Source organism: Pavona decussata, unplaced genomic scaffold, assembly GCF_977016875.1.
Source record: "Pavona decussata unplaced genomic scaffold, jaPavDecu1.1 SCAFFOLD_114, whole genome shotgun sequence".
Classification (NCBI taxonomy): Eukaryota; Metazoa; Cnidaria; class Anthozoa; order Scleractinia; family Agariciidae; genus Pavona; species Pavona decussata.
The window spans coordinates 3806030-3822170 of NW_028145528.1; the positions used below are offsets into that span (position 1 = coordinate 3806030).

General features: G+C 39.8%; 2 protein-coding genes across 2 annotated transcripts; both read left to right on the forward strand.

The window, feature by feature from the left end:
- Positions 1–178: 178 nt before the first annotated feature.
- Positions 179–15475, forward strand: LOC146470286 (uncharacterized). The gene is made up of 6 exons (XM_085122388.1): positions 179–846; positions 1207–1263; positions 7148–7525; positions 8132–8350; positions 9741–10499; positions 15017–15475. The coding sequence occupies exons 1-6, from the start codon at positions 291–293 to the stop codon at positions 15418–15420; spliced, it is 2373 nt and encodes a 790-aa protein (XP_084978514.1). The 5' UTR covers positions 179–290; the 3' UTR covers positions 15421–15475.
- LOC146470287 (zinc finger MYM-type protein 1-like) lies at positions 2949–6253 on the forward strand. The gene has a single exon (XM_085122393.1). The coding sequence runs from the start codon at positions 3841–3843 to the stop codon at positions 5776–5778; it is 1938 nt and encodes a 645-aa protein (XP_084978519.1). The 5' UTR covers positions 2949–3840; the 3' UTR covers positions 5779–6253.
- Positions 15476–16141: the final 666 nt, after the last annotated feature.

Here is a 16141-nt window from a genome sequence, read left to right on the forward strand (position 1 = left end):
GAATGAATGCCACGACCTCTTCTTGTTTGACGATTGTTGACATCATAAGTTTCTCGATTTGAGAACAAAAGACCTTTGATGATCCCTTTGATGACGAGATTAGTCTCGTACCAAAATGTGCCGTGGGAGATCTGGGTACAAGATTAGAGATAAGCGTGATGAACAATTTGAAGAAATTTTGTTGCGTGACAGCTGACAAGTGGAGTGCCCGAACACGTCCCACCATTTTGGATTGAGAGCCAAACGGAATCGAATTGTCTCAATACTGAGACAATTAATCAAAATTGGAAATGTCTAAAATTGAATACAACAATATACTTTTTCAAATAAGCCGGAGACTGGAGGAGCTGGATGTACGCAGACAGCTACTTGCCATGTGCAGAGGCAAAATAGCGTCTCGAAGCGAAGACAATATGCAAGATGTCTTCTCGCTGTTTGAGGAACTGGAGGAGAAGGGCTTTTTAGGACCTGACAACCTTGAGATGGTGAAAGAGCTACTGGAAGGTGTAGAAGAATGGCATCTCTTTGGAAAAGTCGAAAACTGCGAAAGTAGAAGAAAGGAGTACATGGATTTCCTTGAACCGATCATTCGAGCGCTCGACGAAATCAATGATTTGGAACGGCTGCTTTCTATGTGCAGAGGGAAGATACCAGAAGAAAGCCAAGGCAACATCAACGATACTCGGTCATTATTCGACGTGCTAGAGGACAATAACTGGCTAGGAATTAATCGTCTCGGCATTTTGAAGGAAATTTTGACCGAATTGGAGAAAGAAGATCTGGTAAAGGAATTGGAAGAATTCGAGAAACGAAGGCTTGAAGACAAGAAGTCTAAAAGTAGAAAAGGTAAAATTTGTGTAGACCTCAAGGCAAAGTAAGCCAAAGTTTAACTATAATAAATTTCAGCTTGTTTTCGCTTCGGCTAGACCATCACAGTTTTGGACACCATAAATATTGGTCGGGGTCAATCACCGCTAAAATTTAGAGTAAATTTCTGTTTTTTGCTGGCTGTAAATTAGATCACAATAGATGTTGTGCGAGTTTAGAAATAAAGTCGCAAGGATGTGACGACCCAAAACAGAAACTGTTGGAAACTGATGATGAGAATAATTATGGTCACTACTACGATAGTTACAATTATTAGTTATAAACACTTTTGCAACCAAGAACAAAAGAGTGACGCTGGCATCCTCTTCTTTATTTCAGCTCAAGCTTCTGCTGTTGTGTCAACCGTAAGAGCAGCTAGTGAAAGGGTAATAGGAGGTGAGTAATCAAATGCTACAGGAAGGGAACGGTTTTGAGGGGCTTAATCAACAGCTACGCAATTGCTTTTAGATTTACAAGCCACAGCATCGTCATATCAATAATTGCACTTTGAAAGCTTTACCAGACTGAATAGGTAATGCATGTTGAAAGAAACATTTCTCTTGAAGTGCAGACAGCTACTAACGTGACCTAATAGGCCATAAATTGGGCCGGCCGCTTGTAGAAGTATGCCAATGAGTGGGTGTTGTGTATGCTACTAGGTAGTTGGTAATTTTTTTTCTCTAGAACACCGACATCAGATACAAAATTTTGCTCTGTACTTTTTATGTGAGAAATAGTTCTTAAGACTCCTGGGCGGGTGTAGACAAAACCTTGACCCCCCCTTCTGGACCCCTCAAAATTTCGGAAAAAATAAAAAAAATTATAGAAATACATAAGAACATTTTATAAACTAAATTCGATTTTGAGACGGCAATACGACTTTATATTGACGTCTCAGCGCAATGGGAAGATCCCCCAGGATCGCGATAAAACATAACACTTACGGCTTGGTATCCACGAAGATTTCTTCGATTCATTGTGCAGCTTAACAACGCTTCACTACCGTCTCTAAAGTTCGTAGTTTCACAGGTAATTCTCTGGTGAAGTTGAAATTCGTTCTTGCCAGTCGCCTGTTCCAGTAATTGCCTCCGAAATCGTCCCATAACTGTCAAGCCGATCTCCCGTCATTTTCTTCCGCCATCTTGATTTTTCCGCTGACCAGTATGAATGAGCTGTTACCTTGACAAAACATGGAGGATTAAATTAGTTGTATTTCACGTTATGGGTTGATATAAACTTATTTTTGCTGTTACTGTCAGTATTCCCATTTGGTTTTCAATAGATACTCAGTCCCCCTTGAAATTGCATGAACCGATTTTGGATCCACAACAAAATCTGCACGAATAGGCCTTACGCTACTTCATACCAATACCCGGACAGGTTTCACACAGGGCACCTATTCTGCAAGACGGGTGCAATTTTTGGACCAGCACCGTGTAAACACCTTGACCAGTTCTGTTTTCATACCAGTTGCAAACATACTGTACCAGTGTTGTGTGAACAGGGTAACCTGCGTGCTCGGTGCCTAAAAGGCAGGGAAAGGAAAGCTCGGATCCATGCTCCTTCCGCACTTGGCGCGAATCACCCTTCTTCCTTTTCCTTTCGGCGCCATCCACCAATGTTAGAGCCGGAACAGGTAAAACAAATTGTACGGACCATGTAGGTCAGTTTTCTTTTTCTTCACTTTCTTAGAACAGAAAGATCGGCAGTTTTGGTATGGATGAATACCCATATGGCATGAAAAGAATATCAGCTGAGGAATATGCTTTACGAGAGCAAGGCTAAAAAGAATGGCAGGGTAATTAGCAATTTAATCGTCATGTGATTTAGGCTTACACCCCGAGTAGGAGTGCATTAATTGCGAGTCAACTGCGATGATCACATCTTCATTTCAGATAGGTTTCTATTGTTTATAGTAATGAGCCACAGACTCTTGTCACCCATGACACATTACTCTGATTACTATGTACGTTAACTGTAATTTTACAGTGTAAGTTTTCAGGCCCGTAGCAGGGGGAGGAGCAGGGGGGGCTTGAGCCCCCCCAGAATTTTTGGAAGTGTAAAAAACAATGTGCCAAAAAAAAAAAAAATAATAAAAAAAAAAGAGTAATAATAATAATAACAATAATAATACTACTAATAATAATAATGTGAAGCAATCAATCTTAAATTCTGTCGCTAAGAGTGCCGAAACACAACCTTTAATAATTTGTTTGACAGTTTTCTCCGCTAACATTTGGTTTTTATACAACAGCAACAAAAGCACTCCTTCCTTGTGAATAGGAAATAAGAACCAAAATGGATCGAAATCAACCAATTTCAAGCCTTAAAGCTGTTGAAATAAACTACTTGTTTTCTAAGACGTCCACGCATTGATAGCAATATAAATAGCCTTATTTTATAACAATTTAGTGCCCGCGTGTTGTGGAAAGCCACACAAATAATTATGTCCTCTCAAGAGCCACAGAAAAAGAAACTTAAACCGGTTCATTGCCAACAGGAAACCATTTTATCTTGGGCTAAAACATGTACCACTGCAGCAGGAAGTGAAAGAGGTGATGAAATGACAGAGGAGGAACAAGAAAATGCAGCGCATCTGACAGCGAGCACGTCTGGTGGTTATCAGGAAGAAACAAAAAGTAAATCGGGTCCGTTGGATCAAGTCTATATAGCATCTAAAAGCCCAAATCAGCCTAAGAATTTTAAATTCCCAGCGAAGACATTTGGCAGTAAGAAGCTAACAAAGAGGTCATTTCAGCCAGCATGGTTTGAACGATACAAGTGGCTACATTACGATGAGACGAGAGATGTAGTTTTTTGCCATATCTGCTTAAAAGCACTTGAAAACAACATGCTGACGTCTTAAACGCAGATCCAGCGCTTACACGGAATGGCTTCAGCAACTGGAAAAACGCCACTGACACGAAAAAGGGATTTCACAAGCACGAATCATCTGACGCACATTTGGAAGCAATGGCGAGGTATGTCACTGTACCTTCAACAGCGCGTGGTGATATCGGAGAGTTAATATCTGAACAGCATTCACTAGAGAAGAGAAAGAATAAAAAGATTTTGCTAACCATCCTATCAAACATCAGGTATTTAGCTCGACAGGCATTGCCCTTAAGAGGAGACTGGGTCTCTGAGACGGCAAGTGAAGAAAACTCCAATTTTCATCAGTTGCTGAAACAACGTTCTCAGGAAAACCCAGAGATTCTAGAGTGGCTTCAGAAGCAAGGTGACAAATTCACATCCCCAGTAATTCAAAATGAGATGCTAGAGGAGATGGCTTTAGGGGTTCTGCGTCAAATATCGACGAACATTCAGAATGCGACATTTTTTACAATCATGGCCGACGAAACTGCGGATGTATATAACAAGGAGCAGTTAGTAATTTGCATTCGCTGGGTCGATGAATCTTTTGTTATACACGAAGACTTCATTGGAATGCATCCCTTAGAAAGGACAACTGCAGATCAGGTAGCGGCAGTACTGAAGAATACTTTACTGAGAATGAATGTAAACATCCAGCGAGCTCGTGGTCAGTGTTACGATGGTGCAGCAACAATGGCAGGCGAAAAAACTGGAGTAGCTACGCAAATCAAGAATATCAACGAGAAATGTTTGTACACACATTGTTATGGACATGCCCTAAACCTGGCCGTCGCCGATGCCATCAAATCCGTTAAATGCATCAGCGATTCACTCGAGACAGTTAGAGAAATTGGCAAATTGGTTAAAAATTCTCCGCAAAGGAATACAAAGCTGGACAAAATAAGAGCCGAAACTAAGAATGAATCACGCGGTGTACACGCATTTTGCACTACAAGATGGACTGTGCGGGGCGAAGCGCTAGCAGCGGTGATTAATAATCATACTGAACTCATGGAACTGTGGGACTGGTCGCTAACTGTGTTAAAGGACACTGAAATGAAAGCGAGAATCCGAGGTGTTCAAAGCATGATGAACAGTTTTAATTTTTACTTCGGTTGTTCTTTGGGAGAGCGGCTGCTCAAGCAATCCGACAATCTGAGTCGCGCCTTGCAAAATTCATCCACTTCAGCGGCTCAGGGTAACCGGCTTGCCCATGACGTGGTGAAAACGTTATTAAAAGATCGGAATGAAGCCTCATTTGAACTATTTTGGTCTCGAATTTTGCAGCGCAAAACAAGCGAAATTCAGAACATTGAAGATCCCAAGTTGCCCAGGAAGCGAAAGGCACCGTCAAGGCTAGAGATTGGAGCACTGGATACACATCACTTTGCTGAAGCCCCAAAAGACCACTACAGAGAAATCTATTATGCAGCGATAGATACTAGAACGCAGTGCATCACCTCGAGATTTGACCAGAAGGATTTTCGAATCTACCAGAACATCCAGGAGCTAATTTTAAAGTCAATTTCTTCTGAGCCATACGAAACTGAGTTAGCTGAAGTGGTCAATACGTATGGAGAAGATGTGGATTCGTACAAGTTGGAAGGACAGCTGCGATTATTACCACAGATTGCAGAGTCAATGGGATATGATACTTGGAAGTTTGACGTCGCTGATCTGGTGTCCTTTTATCAATCCGTTGATAGCTCAAGCAAAATTATTTTGAGCGAAGTTTGCATCCTGGGAAAGCTGATACTGGTGATGCCAGCAACAAATGCAGTTAGTGAGCGATCCTTTTCCGCATTAAAGCGAGTGAAAACGTACTTGCGTGCAACAACCGGCGATTCCAGACTAAACCATCTGATGATACTCCACGTCCATAAAGATAAAACTGATGTTTTAAATCTGGTGGATGTTGCCAACAACTTTGTCGCAGAAAAAGCAAACAGGAAGCAGTTTTTTGGTACATTTTCAACATACGATATCCCCATAAAGGTGTCCTTTTCGACAAAGTCGACACAAACTGTGGCATTGTGAACAGAAGTATGGCTATGTAACATGAATCCTAACTTGTACTCCTTATGACCGATTTGTATTTTTTAGTAGGGAGTTAAAGATAAGACGACGTGATGGAAGCGAAAACATTTATAATTTATCTATAAAGAGAATTCGCGTTCTTTTAAACTTCATCGCGATAATTCTAACTCGCTATTTTTTTTTTCTTCCTAATTTTAGGGCAAATTCTCCTGCAGGCGGATTCTTACTGCCCGATTCCAAGTTCACTGAAAAAGAGAAACGAAAATTTTTCGTCGTCTTCCAACGTCCTCCTTTAAACGCGAAATTAGTCAATTTGGCGTGTTAGTCCGCGTACAGTGACGTCAAATAAACGTACCAAAAACTGTGATGCGCAAAGTTATTGCTTTGCTTACTAAATCTACTGCTTTTTTGGCGTTCTTCTTGCATCTTTAACTCCCTAATTAATCGGTCTGTTTTTTTGATTGACGGGGGGGAGGAGGGGTGTAGCTTTGTTTAACCAATTTGCTTGGCCCCCCCAGTGGTTTTAGCCTTGCTACGGGCCTGGTTTTACAAAGACGTTGACTTTGTCTTTTCTGGGAGAAAGATTTGATGCTAAACCCAGCGTTCCTCACTGGCCTGGGGCCCGGTTTTCGGGTCTTTTGACAAATGCCAGTACGAGTTACTAGCTGGTCAGCGGAAAAATTAAGATGGCAGAACAAAATGGCGGGAGATCGGCTCGACAGTTATGGGACGATTTCGGAGGCAATTACTGGAGCAGGCGGCTGTCTAGAGCGAATTTCAACTTTACTTGTGACATACCTGTAAAACTACGAAGTTTAGAGACGGTAGTGAAGCGTTTTTAAGCTGCACGATGAATCGAAGAAACCTTCGTGGATACCAAGCAGTGTTATGTTTTTTACTTATATATTTTTTAATTTTTTCCGAAATCTTGAGGAGTCCAGAAGGGGGTCCAGAAAGGGGTCCAGAAGGGGGGGGGGGGGGGGGGGGTCCAGGTTTTGTCTACACTCCTCCCGGGCCCGGTTGTTCGAAAGCCGATTAAGCTAATCCTGGGTTAATGTAAAGTTTGATTCGAGTTTAATTACTAATCAATAAACATTTTTCCAAAAGACTTTTGTCCTTCAGTTTTGACTTAAACTTTTCTTTATCTTTCCGTCAAGAATCAGCATTAAAAAACATTCTTAGCGAGATAAAAAACCTCGGTTAAATTTTAATCGGTGATTAGCGATAATCGGCTTTCGAACAACCGGGCCCTGGCTTTTAATGGATGAAACTGACCAGTTCAACTCTTAAGGATATTTTTGAGTTCGTTAGTGTATGTCATTAAGTAGACCCGATTTCACCAAACCATAATATTTCTTCATACCAACAGAAGTTAAAGTTCATTGTACTTTTCGTAAGATCGGTGGCGCCCTATTGGTAGTTACTACTGGGTTGATCTTACGTAGATGCTCCAGTCTTAAAGAGTTTGTAGAAGCTTTCAGTGCAGCCACCTTGCCAGCCGCCAATGCACTGCGAGCGATAAGTGAAGGATCTGTGTGCTTCACGGTTCAGGCAGAAAACAGGTCAGCTCTCGAGGCATTATGGGAACGATATCGGAATGGAACACTGCAGAAGGATCTTCAAGAGTTTCTGGTGACGGATGAGATCATTCAACTGGCGGAAGGAGAGGAGGTGATGGTGTCCGTGTACATTGATGAACAGGAATTTAAGAATTCCCTTGAAAATCTAGCAAACGTTGAACAGGAAGGTATATAAACTTTACATTATTTCATATTAGTGGCAGAGAAGTAAGCGATGTAGTGTTAGAGTACCCTTACTTATCTTTAGGCAGTGTTGGCATGTTTCCTTGGACAGAAGCCAGAAATCGATATATGGCTCGCAGTAGTGCGCCGTTAAGGTGTTTGAAAGAGGATAAACGCGTCACCTCACGTGTTATAGTTATGAATATGCTTGGACGGTAATTGCAGCCTAAGAAAGAACTGCCATGCTTCCAGGTCCCAGTCGATGAGTTTCTATCATAGTTCAACTTTCTATATACTTTCGCTCAGTTTTTTTTTTTGTTGAAAATGAATGAAATCATCATTTTATCTGATTACCGGCCCCACAGTAATTGGTTTTCACTGTTATGGTGTTCCCGCCCTTTTTCTGTTATTAATTTTTTTCCCTGTGTAGTTTTTCATGGTTAATATTCATTTTAACGTCTCTTCCGAACAGTTTAATGACAGTTAGGCGAAGAAAAGAACTTACTCACTAAGTAAAGTTGATAAGAAAGACTATGTAATCTTCATAAGCCAAATCCTGCAAAGATATACATTTTGGTTATTTCTTGTTTGTGACTTATTTCATTTTTCAGTTTTGTTACGAGCTGACGTACCGGACGAGGAGGGAGCCGTTCAACCAGGCCAACCTGTATTGAACCAAGCGAACTATCTTGATCAAGACAGACTCGAGTTCGTTCACAGGTATTTGCAAATGGCTGAAGATACACGCAGTATGACAACAGAAACAAGCGATAGTGGAATGCCGGGGACACATGGCGCACCTTCTGAAATTGGAATGGAAGAAACAACCGGTAAAGCAATCGTATTTGTCCTCACGTGGAATTTTTTTGTATAGTATTATCCACGAGGGGTGATTTTCTTGAATTCTACAGAAGACAAATATTCCGGTTATCCGCAAGGGATCATAAACAAAGGAAATTATAAGCTCCCACTTCATCCTGTGCCCTTAAACTATTAACGTAGTAGAAAGTCTTGGGGAATGGAATCTTGAAACCAGTACCCACTAATGATTTCAGTAAAAAAAAAATTGAAATGATAAGGTTAATCCAATCAATTGGATTGCATTGTACCCATTATCTGATACAGGCAAAAATCGTCTTTGTCCCTGCTTGAGTGGCGATTTTTTTCCAGAATTAACAACGCATTCTTCGTATAATTTTAGTGGCGAGATGATATACTCTGTTGATTCAAACTCGGGTGAATAAATCGTGTTTAGTATATACCTCACAAGTGAATAGTGAATAGCGAATAGTGTCAGAAAAAAATAACTTTTTGGTCCGCTAGTTATTCAGCCCGTGTGTTAAATACTCAAACAATCAGTGTCGGTGAAAGTTGTGGATATTTACCTCCATTTCAGTGAATAATTGTTAAAAACGAAATCACTGGATTAGTGGACCTAATAATTTGCTTTTTTGCTGGCAAATTGGCGACAATGTTTGCACACACAAACCCGGAAAAGGTTAAGTGGTAAATAGAAAATACTATCCAGAGTTTGAGTAGCCACAGGTAGAGTAAACTACCATGGTTTGGTATATACCTTGGACACACTGCAATACAATATAATCAGAGGATTTTTTTATCCTTTTTACTAGAAAACGTAGTTCGGCTTCCTGCTTACTGAAATACATGTAGCGCTCAATCTTTCGAAAACCCAATGAGTCGATTTCAGTATACCGCGAGACCTCTGGGCGTGTGGCATTTTCAGTCTTGAAACAACAGGTTTCCTTGAAATCCAGATAAACTAGTTACGATACCAATCATAATTGCCTAGCGATTGTGACATCACGACCTATCGTGGTTCCCTTGAGTTCGTTTGCTTAAAGTGCTTTGACGCAACCCGGCGCGTTTATGATGGCTCTGTTTGCTAAGAACAACAACTGGACAAAACAGCAACAACGACACCATCTTCAATGAAAATAACAACCACAATAAACATTACAGTTGCATGCTGCAGGCTAGAACAGTAGACATATATTAGTTTGTTTAAAGCTCTCCTTCTCAAAGAACTTAGCGCTCCCGTGAAATGGAAGAAGTTGAGTTACATCGTGCATATATTTGTAGACCAGAGATTGAAATTTACCAAATGTGTTGACCAGGGTTGAGGGTATTGTTTTTCATCAGCACGATTTTTATATACAATGACATTGATCACCATTTTGTTTTTGTGTCTAAATTCAACAGATAAAATCTACTTGAAAGATATCAGCGAGGCAATGGTCGTGGAAATGGTGCGCAGAATTTCAGTTGATCCAGATACTGAGCAAAAGTTTTGTCAATCCTTCGGGCTTGATCCTAATAGCTTGCCCCATCCTGAAGTACTAAGGAATATCAGGGAATTTTTCCCCGATACTCCTATCAATCTCTTAAAAGACACCGTCGAGGCTTTGCAGCTGTACGATCTCGTAGACCTGTTGGAGAAGGCATTAAAGCCACGGGCACTTCGTCCTGCTCTTCCCCTGAAAGAAATCGAGAAGTTACCAAGTTCCAGAAATCGACCCACAACTCGTTACAGTAAGGTTTCAGTTTTGATTGTCGATGAAAGGGATTCAGATGGTAGAGGTAAAAGGATTGAGACTTTTTTTAAATTTCTTAATTCACGGAACGAAGTAACTACAATAAGCGCGAAGCCATTTGTGGAAATAAACACAATTCTGGAGGAGAAGATGGGCATTGAGCAGCTTATGGGATTGAACGATTGGAGTGAGGCGAGGTTGGCACGAGGAAGAGGGCAGGCACCGATTGTGCGGAGACTTAGGACGGAAAGCATAACTGAACGCAACTTTAAGTTAATAGAGAGGTTAGAAGAGTTGGAGAGACAGAGAGAAATCTGGGCGCAAGAAGGAAAACGAAGCATTGAGAAGGAAGACGAGCTGCAGAAGCAGAACGAGAAATTTGAAATGGATCTGTTAACAACCCTGGACAAATGGAAAAGAAGTAAAGGTTGGTTAAAACTTATTTCTTACGCAATACGTGATTGTCTCTTTCGGATTCTCCGGCATTTTAGCACATATACACAAATTATTCAGGCTTACGGTTAAACAAATAATTTCCTTATATATTTGAGCTATTTCGGTGTCTTTAGTTACCTCAGTACAGTCCACTATAATTGCACAGTTTGAGCATAGGCATGATATAGTGATAACTAACTCAACACGTTTTCATTTTAAGGGAGAAAAAACAAAGACATAAACAAATATTAAAGATTATTTTTCGGTTTATTTATTTACATTAAAAACAAGTGTCCAAAATCATTATCAAAGCAACGATCAGTTTTCAGACTAACAAAATAGTTAATGTTCAAGTTGATTGACACAACACAAACACTGAGAAAAAAAAAGAATATAGAAAAGAAACTAACAAAGCAGCAACAGTTTCTTTCGTTGAACGATAGCCTTTCGGAAACGCCGTATGTTGGATTTGACATTTTGTTGTATGTTGGCACCTTAGATTTTCAATAAAAGTTGTCGTAACATTTTTTTCAAACTTTAACTGATTGCTTTGGAACTTTTTTTATGTATTTAAACTATTCGCCCTCCGGGCGATGCTCAAAACTCAGTGGGTTATCGGATCTAGGCAGAGGCTTAGTACTCTCACAGAGTCCCCGACATTTGCAATTAATGATTTTCAAGTTAGCCAGGTTACTACTGCAAAATCACTTGGAGTGACCATCGATGACAGACTTGATTGGAGTGGCCAAAGAAAGTCGCTTCTGGTATTGGGGCCATAAAAAGAATAAGGCACCTTGTCCCTCAGGCGACCTTACAACTAATATATCAAGCTTTAATACAGCCACACTTTGATTATTGCAACATTGTTTGGGGAAACTGTGGGATAACCGTTACGGAATAAGGTTCAAAAGCTGCAAAACAGAGCAGCCCGTGTTTTGACCTACTCAAGCTATGACGTAGAAAAACCTAGCTTGCCAGCAACAATTTCAAAGAGCTACGATGGTTTACAGGTCTCTGGACGGGTTGGCTCCAAACTATCTTAGTTCTAAATTTGAAAGGCGAGAAGTCGCATATAACCTAAGGGACTCTGAAAATAAACTCAATGTTCCGTTACCGCGCACAAACTATTACAAAAACAGCTTAGGCTATAGTGGCGCCATTCTCTGGAACAGTCTTCCTTGTAGCTTGAGGGAAGCAGAGTCCCTTGGGCAATTTAAACGATTACTCAAAGAACTGTAAGGCACGGCATTCGTGGAAAGCAGCTTTTTTTTTAGTTAAATATTTTTATTATATTAGTATTAGGCATTATTAAAGCTGACGAATTTTGTACCGGGGATAAATAAAGATTATCATGGCGAGATCGTGAATCTTTGCAAGAATATAGCTGATAGTCAGTTCTGGAGGACACAGAGTATTAAAGACCTTCTTATTCGCTAGTTATGAACAACGACCTTTCCTAATAATATGACAAATTATAATCATAAGCTTTCAGTTATGTTATGAAAACTGAGGAAACAAAGCTTGCCTTCGTTGAGCATTTATGGCAACATGGATGCAATTTAATAAGTCGAAAGTTTTGAAGTGCAACGGAATAAATTGCAAGATTGGCTCTTACACACCGGCTCTCGTCCACCGTCTGTGTGAAAATCGATTAAAGCATTTGGTTGCAATCCAGTTTCCATTCCACAAGTGAGATCGAGAGGTGAAATTTGTGACTTTCGACTAACAAGGCCAATGTTTCAATCGGGCGTGTCTTGAAATTTTTCCACTAAGCAAGATGAAACATTTCTTGGCTATTTAATAATAAGCTTTATTCATCCATCTTAAAAAAAAAATATTCAATGGATTTACATAATTTATTTGACGGTAGTAAAAACACAGGAAGAGTTTCATTAAGGCCGTCATTTAACGAGATAGGTCCATAATGTCACATTGAAACGCATTCACTGTCCACCGTATAAACTACTAACCAGTTCGCTTATCGGTTCAAGTACTTTAACGTTTGCCGCAGGAATACTCCTGAGACAAACACTGGCAAACTCTTGGGTCAGCGCTGCCAGATTTTCTACCATTAAGTGTTTTCTGTACCCCACAATTGCAAGAAATTTCGAAATGGCTGTATTTAGAACCAAGCAAGCAAGAATGCCCCTGGATAAATATTGAATTAAATAGATAAATAGAAATAAAAAGCTTCTTTTCCCGATACCAATCACAAAGATTATAAGCATCGTGTGACTGGATGCTGGTATGACAGTTTATCACACACGTCATGCACATGTTATAACCAATCTTCGTCTTCGACCATATCATCTACATCATCGAACTCTACCTGGTGAGATGTTGGTGCACTGCCTTGCTTTCTCTTAATAGATTGAAAAGTACGCCTCTTCCTGGTTTTTCGACAGGTACTCTTGTCTTTTAAACAATAGTGTGTTCTCCACCGTTGGAGCAATTCACATGTCGATGGCAGGCTGCTGCATGAGGATCAGCTTTACATCTCGACTTTTCAGCTGCATCAAATCTTGCTTTTATAGAATCCTTTATTTAATAGGGTACTGGAAAAACCATGTAACTGTTTTATTAGGGAAATGATATATGGATTGAAAGTGCATTCTACACTGTCATTCATCACAAATGCTGATTGAGAGATCTAAATCGCAAACTCAAAACACTGCCATACCAAGTGTGCCAATCAAAACATCCTTCATTAAAAAATACCTATACAATAGAATACACAAAAACTATAACTGGATATACACTAGTCATTGTAAAATGGAAAGCTGGTGTCGTAGTCCTGTTGATACAAAAATTCTGCTCTCGGTAACGTTACAGCCATAACTGACAGAGGAGCGAAAAGCTGTGCGACTTCTGGTAACCTTCAATAACACTTGAAATAGTTTCGGTTATATGTGATATTGCATCGCAAGCACCAAAACAATTCCATTTTTGCTGGATATTTTTGTATTCTTTTCCAAATAGAGGGAAAGATTAATTGTCTTTATACAATTTATAGTTTTTGAGTTTTTAATTTTCGCGCAGAAGCAACTGAAATTCTGCGGTGCGTAATTTAAGGAAAATTGAGTTACGCCTTAGCAAGTGCTTGTTTTTATATGCTTATATCTCGTTGGATATTCGTTGTACAGGGCTTTTTTTTTAATCGTCAGTGTATTCTTTTCCGAATTCAGTGAATGGTTAAGCTTTTCCATACGATTTATATTACTGGTGTTATAACCTTGCGCGCACAAGTCATTCCATTTACCGTTAATAAATTGAATTCGAAATTAGTTATAAGGCAATGTATGGGAATATGTTAAAAACATGCGCAGTAGACATGAAATGCAATTCACAGTAAGACAGTAGCAGATATTTAGTGAGATATATGTTAAAGCAACAGATGAAGCATGTTGGTTTAAGTTTGTTCAACTTGTATACATTACAATTTTAAAAGAAATGTATGAAAAATAACGGCAATGCGCAGTAGTTACGAATTTAACGTAGGACAAAATAATTCAAAGAGAAAAAAGCATACTTATAAAATAAAGAAACGAACGAAATTTCAAAACAGTACAATAAAACAGCAAAAAAATACTGCAGTTTCCAATTTACAAGGAAATGTATGGGAAAATGACGAAATTAAACACATGCGCAGTAGATGTGAAATGCATGTACAGCAAATACAGCAGGATATATTAAAAGCACGTAGTGAGATATATGTCACAGCAAAGTTGAGAACATTACAATTTTAAGACAAATGTATGAAAAAACTACTCTATGCACAAAAGTTACAAATTGGCATAATAGGCTAGTTGAGATGACTCGACTGATAGACCAACTTTACACAGTGATTTGTAGAAGTCTGCTCTTTACAGCGTCCCCCAGAGGTCACGGCTATATATCATCTCTTATCCAACGCGCGCTCGTGGAATAATTGTTTTAAATTATCCAGCTTTAAAACTTAGAATTACATTTCTTTTACATACACCACCCATCAATATTTCAATTCTAGGAGTATGAATGTTTATCACATGAACCTACATCAACGAAATCAAAGACAAAAGGTTTGGGACAAATTCTCATTTTGACGTTTCCCTACGCCTTGACAAAATCACGGTACGCGCGAACGAAAAATATCCCTTCCCTGACCACCACTCATCCGTCTCCATCCCCAAACAAAGTTTAGCCCGTGTAAGGAAGGGTGTGTATGTGTGGGGGTTTCCTTTGGCTTTTTCTTTAACCCTTCCCCCCTGCCACTCTACATGTGCACAGGCGACAGGCTATTGTAAAGTCCGATGCGAGATGCTTATTTTTCTCCACCCTCCCTGTCCATTCTTCCGCATGACTCTTTCCTCTTTTAATTCCTTTCATCTTCTTCTTCTTGAATTGAGAAATGGGTGAAAGTAACTTCATCATGTTTAATGGGTTTAATACGTCTCATTTAACACATTTGTTTGCAGCCTGAATTGTTGTGATGCAACTTCATTGATCCTTTCTTTTCTCTTTCTGCTGCAGATGTAAAATCTACCTTTTTTGCCATATTTGAAATAGATGAATGTGAACCCCTTCACTGGAGGGAGTCCTCTGATATGTCAAGATCTGTAACAGAAAGGTTGGCCGAAATTCCGGATTGTACGAAATTATTAATAACTTCTCGTAACAGTGACGGACCAAATATTGCGGAAACTCTTCGCGTGTCCTATTATCCTAACAAAGGTATAAGGGATAATGTTGTGGCCACCATCCTTGAGGTTTTTTACAAGCGCTGGGAGACACTGGACATAGTTTCAATGATGAAGGAGGTTGAAAGGACAGTCAACAGAAGTAGAGAACGTTTCCGTAGAGGTCTCTCACAGGTGCTGATAACTGATAGTTTGTCTACTCTCCCCAGACTTCAGAAGACGGAGGAAGATCCATAAAATAATGAAGAACTTCGGCCCTCCTTTTTTTGCCTCCACAGTCTCTGGATGGCCCGCTTGCTCTTGCCACTAGAAAAAAAATACCATTTAAAATGATAATGACAGTGATATAGCGATAATAGTAGTCACACTTCTAATACTAATGATATATAGTAATAAATTTAATAATTGATGCCGAACGGACGGTAACAGCACACATATTGTTAACATGTTTTCGAGTCCCTGCATGCTTGTTTCTTAGTTCCGCCCCGGTAAATTGTTATAATATCGGTAACAAGCAACGCTGACACTACGTAGAACTGGCACAGTGTGAAACTTAACGCGACAACGACATAACAGTGTCCAAACTGAAAGACGAAAGAGCAAACTCTGGACAGCTTTTCGACCTGGTTGGGTCTCGTCATTAGTGTGTATGCCAGTGAGCAATGAAACAACCATCTTATAAAGTCTCACGTGGTATTGATCCCCCATGGGTCAAATTGTAATGCTTGCAGCGCGCGACTATGACTCAACAAGCATAAAATTTGAAATGTCATGTCGTTGTCACGATAAAGAAGCCGTGGATACAAAAATATATATCCAAATACTGAAAACATGGCCAATACCATGTGAAAATATACAGCAAATCGGATCTGAAAAGATTTAGGGTCCGAACAAAACTGAAATTGAATACTGGTAGCAAAAGACCGTGAACGAAAATGTCGCAGGTATACTTAGTAGT

What these genes read in the sequence shown, in the direction of transcription:
- LOC146470286 (XM_085122388.1), top strand. Translation starts at nt 291, where the DNA reads ATGTCTAAAATTGAATACAACAATATACTTTTTCAAATAAGCCGGAGA. An exon ending in GAAGTCTAAAAGTAGAAAAG is followed by an intron (nt 847 to 1,206) that starts GTAAAATTTGTG and finishes TCTTTATTTCAG; the next exon opens with CTCAAGCTTCTGCTGTTGTG. An exon ending in TAGTGAAAGGGTAATAGGAG is followed by an intron (nt 1,264 to 7,147) that starts GTGAGTAATCAA and finishes TCATACCAACAG; the next exon opens with AAGTTAAAGTTCATTGTACT.
- LOC146470287 (XM_085122393.1), top strand. Translation starts at nt 3,841, where the DNA reads ATGGCGAGGTATGTCACTGTACCTTCAACAGCGCGTGGTGATATCGGA.